This window comes from Acipenser ruthenus, chromosome 14 (genome assembly GCF_902713425.1).
Source record: "Acipenser ruthenus chromosome 14, fAciRut3.2 maternal haplotype, whole genome shotgun sequence".
Classification (NCBI taxonomy): domain Eukaryota; kingdom Metazoa; phylum Chordata; class Actinopteri; order Acipenseriformes; family Acipenseridae; genus Acipenser; species Acipenser ruthenus.
In genome coordinates, this window is record NC_081202.1 from 22,609,691 (window position 1) to 22,622,991 (window position 13,301).

A 13,301-nucleotide genomic window follows, 5' to 3' on the forward strand; every position below is an offset into this window, starting at 1 on the left:
GGAACTGAAAACACGTATAAGTGATCACAAAAGCGCTACTAGAAATAAGGACATACGATCACCTGTAGCTAGACATTTTAATGAACAACAACATAGCGTTTGCACTCTCAGATTTACAGGGATTGAATTTGTTAATACCCCACGTCGGGGTGGAGATTGTAATAAACTTTTATTGCAAAGGGAAGCCTCTTGGATACATACTTTACAAACGGAATCACCTGGTGGTACGAATGAGGAACTGTTGTTCACACCGTTTTTATAATTTTTTTAAGTAATTTCTTTATCCATGAGAGTAACATCTGGCTTTCTGTTATGGATCTATTGGCTAGTTTGTAGTCATTCAACATCTTACAATAATGTCTGAATAGATATTGTAACAGTTTTGGACCAACAGTGTTTCACTAAAAGAGTGAAATTGCTTGTTAAAATTAACTGATAGATGTTATTGTATAATTGAGAGTTAATTGGACAATTAGTGTCTAAGGCACTTAAATGTCTGTCCGGTGTGTGTGTTTTTCAAAATGTCTGTACTGCACTGACGAAGGCCAGTGGCCACAACGCGTCTGCATGAGCATGAATTCTCTTGTTCTACAGTTTCTATAAAAAGGATGTTTTAATAATAAAGATAGAAGCTTGATAGCTGACATTCGGCAAGTGCTTGGAGTTTGATTATTTAATACAAAAATGCCTGGCAAACGTGGCACAGAGAGCAAGTTGGCACGTTATCCAATAACGCAATTTGATTAAGTAGTTGCGGTATTTCGGGGGTTAAATCACTTTGGGCCACTTATTTCAAAGCTGATTCTCACAGAGGGGGAAACCATCTATGTCACCCATGGGTATTTATCCCGGCCCAAAACTGATTTTATTATTTATTTATTTAGCAGACGCCTTTATCCAAGTCGACTTACAGAGACTAGGGTGTGTGAACTATGCATCAGCTGCAGAGTCACTTACAATTACGTCTCACCCGAAAGACGGAGCACAAGGAGGTTAAGTGACTTGCTCAGGGTCACACAACGAGTCAGTGGCTGAGGTGGGATTTGAACCGGGCACCTCCTGGTTACAAGCCCTTTTCTTTAACCACTGGAGCACACGATTTTAATACGAAAACAGCAGGCAAACATGGCACAGATGGCAAGTCGTCAAGTCGTCAGGGGGTTTGGCGCAGTATTTCAAAGTAGATATCCAGTGGAAGCCCTGTATGTGATCCATATGCATTCTTCCCTGTCTAACAATTTATTTTTCTTTTTTATCTTGTCTGATAATCAATTTTTAAGATACTGGCTGTGTTAAAGTCTTAGACATGTTGCATTTTTCTACTCTGATGCATTATGAGCATCAACAATTTACTCAAAGCCCCCACTAGTGGTGTTTTTTTTTTTTTTTTTTAATTTAGTCGTTGCCAATCAGTTTTTATTATTTTCAACCCCAATTTGAAATGCCCAATTATTTTTAGGCTCAACTCACCGCTACCACCCTTGCGCTGACTCGGGAGGGGCGAATATGAACACACGCTGTCCTCCGAAGCGTGTGCCTTCAGCCACCCGCTTCTTTACACACTGCGAACTCACCGTGCAGCCGCCTCAGAGCTACAGCGTCGGAGGACAACGCAGCTCTGGGCAGCTTACAGGCAAGCCCGCAGGCGCCCAGCCAGACTACAGGGGTCACTGGTGCGCGGTGAGCCGAGGACACCCTGGCCGACCTAACCCTCCCTCCCCTCGGACGATGCTCGGCCAATTGAGCGCCGCCCCCTTGGAGCTCCCGTCCACGGTCGGCTGTGGAATAGCCTGGACTCGAACCGGCGACGTCCAGGCTACAGAGCGCATCCTGCACTCTAGCGAGTGCTTTTACTGGAAAAGCCCCCACTAGTGTTTTCTACTTTTATAACAACCTTGACTTGCATAAAGAAGGAATAACATTGAGTGAAACAGCTTGCATCACTTGATTTTCAAGGTGTGGTATCCGAAGCATTTCAACAAGTACACAGAAACAGAACTGGCAGAAGACAAAGGTGTCGTTGTCCATCCATCAACAGTTCAAAGCACCTTTTGATCATTGTTCCATAGTCCAATTTCTGTGTTATTGTGCCTTTTAGTCTTGTTCCCCTTTCTTAACAGAGGTATTCTTATTGCAACACATCCTTTAAGTCCTGATTTCAAGAGTGACCTTCGTACTGTTGATTTGATGGTAAACACACATGGGGAATGTAGAGGGGTTCCCCCTCTGTGAGACTCAACTTTGAAATAAGTGGCCCAAAGCGATTTCACCCCTGAAATACCGCAGTTCAACTTGTGTTACATTTGCAGAATGCAATTAAGAAGCTGGCGAATAAGAAGCCAACTTCAGCATCGTAATTGCTGTGATGACCGTGTCATTCCGTGACAAATCACACAACCCCCTCTGATAGACACCAAACTCTACGCTCAGGGTTGTTCATCGGGTCGAGGGGTCAAAAGTAGAGGAGTTAAAATGTCGTTGATTTTGGACTCCCTAACCTTTAATCGATCTTTAACTCAAAAACTATTTCAGCAAGAGATCTGTTAGATGTCTTCTTTTTTTGGAAATTGCACGAGGAATCCAAAAATGACACCAAAAATGTAATTTGAAAATAATTATTTGTTAAGGTTAAAGTCTCTGCTTCATATACAGTTACAGGAAGGTAATATTTTACAGTAGTACTAGTACCCCCAGTTAAACCCTGCATTGCCAAAGCCCTGCCAGACAGCATGCAACAACAATAGGATATTATTACTAGGACAACAAACAGAAAGAAAAGAAAAAAAACCATGCACGCTCCGTTGATTTTGTCTTTCCTCGTTTTATTCATATATATATATATATATTATATGGAGAATTGACTATTCAACCCATTACAATATTCCATTGCGACGGGTCTCCTTTGTGTTGAGAACGCACATTGCCTATATTTCGATGCATTTTTTTTTTTTTACATGTTCCATTTCTGTTTGTTTATTTTAATGTCAAAGGCAATCACTTTTGACATGCATAGTCATCTTCATCATCATTACGACAAAAGACAAAACATTTCGTTTCTGCTAGCGTGTAGTTAGAGCAGTTAAACCATTTTAGGGGTTTTTTTCCGTTTTGTAAATGAAAATCGAGTGCATTCCTTACCTCAGTTTGTTTCCGGTTAGCCCAGGTTTATGTAGGTGGTATTTTTCAGAGAAGTGGTTATTTTAATGATGATTTACTATATTGATGGGTTCTGGTCTGACTAACTGTACCGGTACAGCGTTAATTATTTCTCTCTGAATCTGTTTCTTTCCGACACCACTCTCTCCAGCTACGAGTTGCTGCTGGCTGACTTCTACCGCAATGCTTAGAAGAAACGAGCACTTGTTAATTGAATGTTTCTTTTCATTTTAGCAGCGGGGTTATTCGCGTCCCAATCAATATTTAGGCAAATGCGAGTATCAGACTATTGGTCATTTCCAAACTCTGGAGTGGTTACAATTCTCCACAAGTTGTCAATTTCAGTTTATCTGAGCAAGCTCATCCTTGAAATGTGTTAAACTGTATCTGAAAGCTTTAATGTGGTCATTTCATCACATATTTGACACAAAATCAATTGAATGACACAAAATAATAAAGATACAGCTGTACAGTCAGTTTCTACACTAAAGACATATTTAATGAAGCCAGTTTGTAAATCTGCAGTCTACCGACATGATGAAAATAGGCTCTGATTTCAAATCGCGTTCAAGTTAATCCCAGTTGCAGATGGAAACACAGAGTAACTTTCAAGTCAGTTTCAATTATTTTAATAGCATGTCTGAAATCCCAGCAATGGCTAGCACTTCTGCCCTGTATTTATCTAGTTTCTACTATTACAGGGGTAGGCAGCCTTGGCTCTACCAGTCCATTCTACTGCCTGTGAGTAACAGTAAAATGCTGCACTGGAATAGACTGAAAGACCAAGGTGACTTCCCCTAGTATAGTAATGCAATGTACTAATCCATGTAAATACAAAATTACAAGTATCAGTATCATAAAAAAGTAGATTTTTTCAGCTGAGCTCCCTCACTACACTGCATGTAGGAATGATGAGAGATCAGGTACAGCTCGGGAATATGAATTTGTAGTGTGATAGCAGGATAAATGGTCTTCACCTGAGTATAACTGAAAACAAAATGCTGGAAATGTTGCTTGAGTTGCTTGGTTATTCCCTCTAAAGGCCTGCAATACCAGGAGGAGAAATGTAATAAGACAATGGAAATAAAAGATCACTGCATTTGAGATACGTGCTGTGCTTATGAGTACACTATGTATCAAGTTCAAAACATGCCACAGCTGGATGGCTTGATGCTTTGATTCTGTCTTTCATTCTTCGTAAGTGCTAAAACGCTGAACATTTCTAAGCATCTCCATTTCAAATGAAACACCTTTTGCTATGTTGCTCCTTCATGCCATAGTTGATGTGGCTAAGCAATTTGCAGAGCGCTTGCTGTCTGTCTGATAACTTCTAAAATATACAAATTACTTTCCCTGCAGCAATTCAACGCTGAATTACACAGTAAATTACAGTGCATTAAAGAGTAAGTAGTGGGGTCCCAAAAATATAGTATTAGACATCCCAACGTGTTGCTACAGCTGTTTAAATAAGGTACCTGTAATTTTTCTTTACATTGTTAACATCCTGACCACTTTTTACAATTAAAACTTTAAAGTCTGTTTCAAAGCTCTTTTCAAAATGGCCGCTCTAGTGCAGTGATAGTGTAAGGATTATTGCCCACATTGTCAAACAGGTAACACAGCAATAACGATCCATGATGGTACACAACAGAAAAGCCACAGCATTTGTTGTTATGTTTTTTTTAATCCCTTCCTGATTTAGAGGGCAGATCTCAAACCTCATTGCACTAGATCGGCCATTTTGAAAAAAGCTTTGAAATAGACTTTATAGTGTAAAAAGTTGTCAGGATGTTAACAATGAAAGAAATACAGGTACGTTATTCAAACAGTGTGCGGCTTTAACCTTTTCTTTGTTATAAATAGGATGATTGTTTTTATACTAAGCAACCGTCAAAAGCTGTAAATGACAAGGAGAGTGAGGGTCACTTTTGTAATTATTGTTAATATTTATTGAGCTATACGTATTTGTTCTTTATAAGAACAGTTATGGGGCATTTATTTTCGTATGTGATCTAGTGCTTATTATCGCCTTTAATGTGTTGTAAAAGCACATGTTAGATTTTGGTTGATTAATGGAGCAGTCTTTTGATAAATGTATACACATTTTTAAGGGTCAGTAGGTTTTGCTAGTGCACTACCCAAAATACACATGTGGGGTTTAGTTGCATCCATTTCTAGTGTAGAATGGGCATATTGAATAGGAAAATACATTTTAGAGTTTTTAGGTTCCTGAGTGCAGATGATTTGGTGATAAAAGTCTAAGGTTGTATTTTATTTTTTTTCCCCCTTAAAAGATAATGACCGCTACTGGAAAGCTTTAAAGCTGCAAGAAAAATTGTACAGGACCCATACTGTTTTTTCTCAAATTGATTCTTGGTGTTTTTAATCAAAATGTTTTGATCATACTGATTTAACTATTTAATATTTCCAGATAATTGTTTTAAAAAAAAAAAGAGAGAGAGAGAGAGACACAGCAGCTAACACATTACGACAGTACAGCAGTAGCACAAAGTATACTGATTAAATAATCACAAAAGTATTTTATATAAGTATTACTTTATATAATATAATGTATATGTATAATTTATTTTGGATTTGGAAAAAATATATATATTTATACATTTTCAAGATGTTGTTAAACTGTTTATGTTTAGAATATATTTAAAACATGTGCATCGACTATAGTTACAATCGCAACATTTGTTTTATAGTCGTTTTACAACAGAATTTTCTCAGTGCAGTGCAACATTTTTATGCTGCTTTTTTCGGGATGCATTTTTTACGATTATTATGGTAAGGTCCTTTGATCCCGGAAATGGTACCTTCAAAACAGTCTTTAAAAAAAAAACAAAAAAAAAAACTCAGACACTGTTTGATTAGCAGCTCCCTCGTCCAATTACACATCCGTAAATGAAATGAAAACACTGATTATCCAGTCAGAAATAAAAAAATAAATAAAAAAAAAACAAAACAAAAAAAACCCATAACCCTCTTTCCTCACCCCCCCTTCTGGAAGATGTCGGTGTTTGAGGTAACAGGAAGCGGTGTCAGTGAAAATGTGTTTAGCAAATCCATTTCGTATTATTTTTAATCGAAACTATTGTAGATTATTTATTTGAACATAATAGCAGATGTTTACAACGTCGGTTATTCGTTGAGTATCGCTGCATTGGATATACAATCCGGATAAACAACGGTAAATTGGGAAAATGTGTTACTGATTCAGAACCTTTCATTCTTCGTTTAAAAACCAAGCCTAAAATGCACCTTCTTTCAAATATTACGTGTTATAATTTGGGAATGGAACTAATCATGCTTAATTCAACGAAGCATATGTAACTAGTGTGTGTTTAATGTTTCATACTGCATTGATTGATTTGTATATTTAATCAACATTTTGCAGTTACAATTTACGAAGGCTCTAGTGTCTGTCGAAACAAACGCAAACGTCCACCCCCCACTTTTATTTTTTAAGTGATGCCTAAATTTTAGGTCTGTGTTTTGAAACAAGAAATACTTTTGTTCTCCATGAAAATTAGTTTAGCATTTGTTTCATCTGTCATAGTTTCTTTGAAATAGTAAAGTTGTGTGTCAATATTTTAAACTAAAGTTAACATTTAACCAATTTATCATGTTCACCCCAATGTATATGCAGTTCAAATAGAATATACATCAATTCATTATTTAGCCCACACTCATATTAAACTCTAATCGTAACATTAACCAAAGTAGCTAGGTACAGTAGGCACTTGTTTAAACATTTTTATCCGAGTTACTCCCGAAGTTGGTGTCAGTGCAACTTTACTGAATCGCCAATGTTACCAAAAGGAAATAGGAAATTGCACACACAAAACTGTACCAGCAGCAACTGCAGTGGGATCAAGGATAAAGTGGCTTTAAAGTATTTCTAGTATCTATTTTTTTTTTAATTGTCTGTTCACATAATCTAGGTGTATGGAATATATATGTCCATATAATAACATTTTCAAGAACAATTCTTGGAACATGAATTTGAATTTTAGCTTAGGGTGGAAATGTGGGTCATGATTTGTCTGTCAGAATAACTATCTGTTTGTTCGTTCGTTCAGGGTGGCATCATTGCTTTTTCTGTGGTAAGAAGATTTTTCCAAAGTCTTTTAAATGAGAATGTCCCTGGCACAGAGGGTGCTGCTGACCTGGCTCTTTACTCTGCTGTTCCTCATCATGCTGGTCCTCAAACTGGATGAGAAGGCCAACTGGAACTGGTTTCTGATCTTCATTCCCATCTGGATCTTTGACACCATCCTGCTGGTTATGCTTATTGTCAAGATGGCCGGCCGCTGTAAGTCTGGCTACGACCCTCGCAATGGATCACAGAACTTGAAGAAGAAGGTGTGGTACCTGGTGGCTATGCTCCTCAAACTGGCTTTCTGCCTTACCCTGTGTGCCAAGCTGGAGAGGTTCACAGATATGAAGCTGACATTTGTCTTCTTACCGCTTTGGGCTCTACTCATAGGGGCTATGGTGGAGCTGGGATTAAATATATTTTGTGATAGAAGAGAGTAGTCTGCAAATACAGGAAGGTACCAACCCTGTTAAAACATTTGCTTATTTACATTATCTATCAGAAAACATGAATAAACTGCAGTCTCTCTTGAACCTTTTCAGAGACTGGATAACACTAAGTCAATTCAGTAGCAAGGTGCAGGCTACGGTCATGTAAGATGTGTTAAATATATTGATTTTGCATACTGATACGTACTGAACAATATGAATGTTTCCATGCAGAAAGAAGCATCTGATGGAGAATATATCTTTTTTTTAATTGCATGTCTAAAACTACTTTATGTTCTTGTATTTATCTAATTTCAAAAACAGTTAACATGCAATTGGGAAAGTTATGAAAGCATCTGCATAAAACACAAATAAACATGCCTGCAGTACCATGACCAACATTTCCATTTAACTGTAAAGCAAAACAGACAAGCACTGTATATATCTGCCATTGTGTATGCCCTACTGTATATGTATTCTGTAAATAAAGCATACTTTTGTTGACAATGTGCAGATAAGTTTTAATGTCTGGTTTTGAGGTTTCCTGTGATCTTTATCCTCTTGAACGGTATTTTTTTACTCAAGTAATTAGTTTTAATTGTTATACTTCCAGTTTATAATGTGTGTCCTGCAGCATTGTATTTAACAATCAAAATATTATTTGAAAAAGCAACTTAGAGTGCAGGTCTAAATCCAGTGTCCCAGTATTTGTTTGAAATGTTTTTATACAGGCCACTGATATTGTGATCTATAGTGTGAGGATCAGTGTAGTATGCATATGAAGATCTGTGGCTGTGTTATAATTGTGAATTGTGCACTGTTCTATTTTGCTAAAAACAAGCATTAAAACCTGAATGCTGTAGTGACCAAGGGGAATTAATATTGTAGGTTTACTTATTCCAGACCATTCCCTTAGTGAAAAAGAAAAGCTGTTGGCTGCTAAGAGAAGGTGATTGTTTAATTCCCATTATAAAAGTTAACCATAGTAAAAGCAGAGCAAAGTGCAATAAAGCATAGGTAAGCATAGTAAAGAATAGCTAGGTATGGTAGAGCATATCAATAAACATGGTAAAACTGCATAAAATATCATAAGGGTCAGATGGCTATAAGTTCAGGTTTTACAGTAATCTGAAGTAAATCTTACAAGACAGAACTTTACAGCATACACAATATCAGAAAAGGGTTGCTAACGCACACTGGTGTAGTATTTATATATTCTTGTGTACACATTTACCTTTTTTTTTTTTTTAGCAGGTAAATAATGAATACAGGAACCTGAAAGAACACTTCTAAAGTGGAATGAGGATGCTCAAGTGGTGTTATTTTATATCACATGCATGTTTGTGAAAATCATTTGATTTGCTACTTTGCTTTAAGGTGTTTTGAACAAAATGTCTGAACCACTGTTCATTTTCTGTAGTTCTGGAGGGTTTCATAGTGTTGTGTGTGTTCTAATCTGGTATACATCAGGCAATACCAGCCAAATGCATTATAAAACTGCAGTATAACAAGCAACTAAGTGCAGAAAAGTTTTTGTAAATCAGGTTTTATTTTTTTTACTATTTATACACAGGATTTCCAGATGTTAGTTTGGTTTTATATATGGATCGATACACTCCCTATAGTGTATACAGAAAGTCCTGTTGCACATAAATTATAGTTCTCAGATTGGATGGTAATATCATCTGTGAACAATGCAGCTGCAAAAAAGAATGGATGTGAAGGATAGGTGCCTATAAGGTGAGAAATTGTTAAACAAACTTATAACAAAAGGAGATTTTGCATTACATTTTAAGTTCCTTTATTTTTGCGGAGTAAACGTTATTTTTTCAGTATTTTAAGTATGTTTCTTAATTGTTGATAGGGTAATTGGTTCCTTATAACTAAATAAGTGAGACAGGTATTGCAGACAGGCAATTGGCTGAATACAAGGTATAAGCAGTGTTAGGTGGGTGGCTTTCTACTATTTCAAGCATTAATGGAGGAATGCAACTTCCACAATTTTAGTGATATTAAAGTTGGAAGATTTTTTTTTTCCAGACATTTCTACGCCAAAGGTGACTTGTTGGCAACAGAAGGAACTATAAAGAAATTAACTTTTATTGGTTGAAACAAAGTAACGTACCCAGAGCAAAAAACCACACACACACTAGTGGGGTGTTGATGTTTTTCACATTCGCAATATGTCTTTATGCTGCACCCTTAGAAAATAATAATATTGGCATCCAATAATTATTTTCTTCAAGCTGTATCTTTATTCATGTTGTTTCTAAAAGCTTGTCAAAGTGCATTCAAACAGCAGATTCATTTATTCACCAAGCAAGCTGTCTGTAGTAGTGTCCCTTTTTTCTCATTTGCAAGTTTTCCTTAAATGCAGGTACCCCTTTTTCCTTTCTCCGTCATTCAGATTGTCTCAGCAAAATACATATCTTGCAATATTGTATTTGAAACTAGGTTAATTTCACTTACTTCACCTTTGTGTATCCCCTTTTCCATTCCATGTTTCTAGCACTTTGTTCTTTTAAGGTAATTCACAGAACTTTCTAGCAGATACTAAAAATAAATAAAATTGTTCTTGATAAGTGTTTCTAGCAGGGAATGTTTTACTTTGGTGATGGAAACACCATTATCAAGAACAAATCTGTTTATAGGAATGTGAAAAAAAAAAACACAAGCTACTTAAGTTAGTATTTTAACATCATGATACCAATGTCATGCACCCGCTTTGTTTTATGTTAACGGGAATATTCAGTGTTAAATTTATTAACTTAAATTGTATGAAATAGACTGGAGGTCTACACCGAATAAAACTCCCAATTTTCCTTTGTTAACTCTCCAAGGTGCATAATGGTAGTTCCATACCAGTTGATCTGCCATTACAAAATCAGAGACTTCTCACCAAAGCTAAAACACATTTAATAATTTAGACATGTAAGAAACTTTACATTCCATCGGTTTGTATCAATTGTATACACTTTCTATCTTGGTCATAGCTGGTATGCTGCAAAATAACTGGCATGATTAACAATTGGTTCTGATCTGACAAGAGAATCTAGACCTAAATTAATCACATTTAGGTCTACAGATCTTGCATATATACATCTGCGGCCATGGTTACCTGTTTATGTCCTCAAATTACACAATTGTATCAAGTACAGTTACAAAATAACCTGGAAGCTGAACTGCATTCTGGCTTTACTGAGAACTTAATGCAGGGTGGTGACCCTCTCCCCCCTTTAATAGTTCATAAAAAAAACATGATCCTTGAAATGTAAGATGTAAACCAAATAAACAAAAGGCAGGCGCAAAGCTGAATTGCAATTGAAAATGTATATATTAAGGGTGGAAAAGAGGATGAATGGCTGATAGGAGTGCAATTATTTTCTAAATATTTATTATCCTGATGCTAACAAGCTGAACCTCGATTCCCCAAAGTTTAATCCCCCAGTTAAGCTTTTTACTTGGTTTTGACATTTAATTCGCTCCATTATCATGGATTTTTTTTCTAAAGCAGTAACTACACATATTCTGTTTGCGTAGGAGTATAGTTTATGCAATTGGAGTTGATGTAAAATTGTCTTCTACACCCAACAACTTCAATCTTTAGCCTGATACATTTAACGTTTCACTCTCAACGTATCTTTGTACACAGTGAATGTTTATGTACAGAGACGGTTAAACTGCTGGGCACAGGATGGCCAAAATTGTGAAGTTTAAAATAACAAAATTCAGCTGAACTTAGATATTCAATTCAATGTGTACATTTTTAAAAACTTTACTTTTGTTACATACAGATGTACTATGTAGCAAGATGCCTTAGACTAACTTTACAATGCTGATCTTAACGTTTCACTTCTTAAAAAAAATAGTTATCAATCTGAAATGCTTATTTTTTCAACCTTAATAATGGAGTGAATTTCTGAAAAATTGCCTTAAGTAAATAAATTAATTTACACTTAACATGATACAAGGAATGCCGTCTATTTAACAAGGGGTTACAGGGTACACATTGTTAGAAAAATAAGTCTTACATGGTGTTCTTTTAACAAGACCGTCAAACTAAAAGGTTACACAACCTGCTCTACCTTTCCCCCTACAGTATTAATATTGTCAAAGTGTACAAGTTATGAAGCAAAATGCTTCTTTTACTGTGATTCCAAGCCTCATATCTTCTATGCAAGTGCCTTCTACACAAAAAATGACAATTATACATCTCTGTGTATCACGATCATGGAAGAGCATTAAAATCAGCCATATGAACCTACCTTGCTTTGGGTCACTTAATCTTATGTACTGGATTGCTCAGTGTAGCCCTTGTTTCAACAACATTCCGTTTTTCTGAACCTTTATTAGGAGGTTCTTATTTAAGTATAAACCACACTACAAGTTTAAAAAAAAAAAAGTTATTTACATTACAGTGCTGACGCATTTCAAATGGAAACCAATTTGATATAAATAAGCTCTATGGAAAAGCCCGGAGTCATCAAAAGAATTCTGTCTCATCTTACAAAAAATATATATGTTCATGTCAGCTCTAATACATCTAAAACCTACAACTTAAAAATATATTATTTAAGGACCTGTTTATTTAAAACCTGCAGTGTAACAGTGCAGCTGGCCCTAAGTGCTTTGATAGTTCACAGTTATGGACAGGCACTGAGGAATGTGTTACAAGCTACATTTGCTATGTATTCATTCAGTAACAGAGTAGAGAGCAAGTCGCAAGCCTGCCCCACAGAGCTTACATATTCCATATAGTACACCACACTGTTTAAGATCATAAAAACAAAGATTTAAAAACAATATGTACAAATTAGTATAAAAAGTCTTTCTGCTGCTCATGCAGGTGGTGTTTTATTGAAGGGTGCGGTCTTGTGTCTTCAGGAGCGTTTGTGTACAGCAGGTCCTTTGATCTCTCATTCCTGGACTGAGATTCTGGGGTACTGACTTCTATCTGTGTCTCTGCCAACACACTGTGTGGCTTCTTTGCTGAAGTGGTTCGACATTCAGAGTGATGGGATTTCACTTTGCTTTGTGGCTGTGTGACCTCTGCAAGCTTTGTATTCTTTTCCAGAAGCAAGTCTACAGGTTCCACTTTGATTTCTGGAAGTTTAGTGTCCTTAGCATCTTTTCTTTGTTGCTGAGGTTTAAAGTCTACAGAGGTATTGGTGCTTGCTGTACACTCACTGGCCTCTAGTTTGACACCGGTGGGTTCGAGAGATACTTTTGTTTCTGTCCCTTCTTCGGATTCATTGGAATTATTGGACGCCTCTGCCTCTGGGTGATATTGTTTCAAGCGTATGTGCCAAGCTAAGCTGCAGACAGACGAGACCGTTTTGAACTGGTGCACAACATTGCGGGGTATAAAGTAAATGTCATTGTCATAAAGCTGGATCCTAGCATAGCGGATTCCTTCCCGTCGAAGCTGGTTAAGCTTTGCGTCGTCAACCCATTGTACACACTTGGAAAAAGGAAGAAGCAAAGGAAAGCGTGTTAGAAAAAAATGTATTGCAACACATTTAGATATTGTATTAGTATTGTGATGCTCTGGTTACTCCCATATAATGTAGAAAATCAACTATTATCAAAAAAGTGTTGTATTAGTTGTGCCA

The 13,301-nt window shown here is 36.6% G+C and overlaps 3 protein-coding genes across 8 annotated transcripts in view; 1 reads left to right on the plus strand and 2 right to left on the minus strand.

Moving 5' to 3' along the window:
- Positions 1-3,376, minus strand: part of LOC117419911 (protein PHTF2-like) — a 63,380-nt gene extending 60,004 nt beyond the window's left edge. For all 4 annotated transcript variants that reach the window (XM_058986123.1, XM_058986124.1, XM_034033280.3 and 1 more), the window contains exon 1: positions 3,139-3,376. The gene's annotated coding sequence lies outside the window, so the exon portion shown is untranslated. The remainder of the gene's footprint in view (positions 1-3,138) is intronic.
- A 1,517-nt stretch (positions 3,377-4,893) lies between these two features.
- On the plus strand, positions 4,894-8,196 carry LOC117420020 (transmembrane protein 60-like). 3 transcript variants are annotated; one of them, XM_058986125.1, is made up of 2 exons: positions 4,894-4,968; positions 7,245-8,196. In XM_058986125.1, the coding sequence occupies exon 2, from the start codon at positions 7,297-7,299 to the stop codon at positions 7,699-7,701; it is 405 nt and encodes a 134-aa protein (XP_058842108.1). In that variant the 5' UTR covers positions 4,894-4,968; positions 7,245-7,296; the 3' UTR covers positions 7,702-8,196. The 3 variants fall into 3 exon arrangements, with proteins under 3 accessions (XP_058842108.1, XP_033889409.3, XP_033889408.3); XM_034033518.3 differs by lacking the exon at positions 4,894-4,968 and adding an exon at positions 6,066-6,187; XM_034033517.3 differs by lacking the exon at positions 4,894-4,968 and adding an exon at positions 6,129-6,352.
- Positions 8,197-10,587: 2,391 nt separating this feature from the next.
- Positions 10,588-13,301, minus strand: part of LOC117419904 (lysine-specific demethylase RSBN1L-like) — a 42,381-nt gene continuing 39,667 nt past the window's right edge. Inside the window, exon 8 of the mRNA XM_034033266.3 lies at positions 10,588-13,150. Within this exon, the coding sequence (XP_033889157.3) occupies positions 12,503-13,150 (648 nt within the window). The 3' untranslated portion in view covers positions 10,588-12,502. The remainder of the gene's footprint in view (positions 13,151-13,301) is intronic.

What these genes read in the sequence shown, in the direction of transcription:
- LOC117420020 (XM_058986125.1), top strand. Translation starts at nt 7,297, where the DNA reads ATGAGAATGTCCCTGGCACAGAGGGTGCTGCTGACCTGGCTCTTTACT.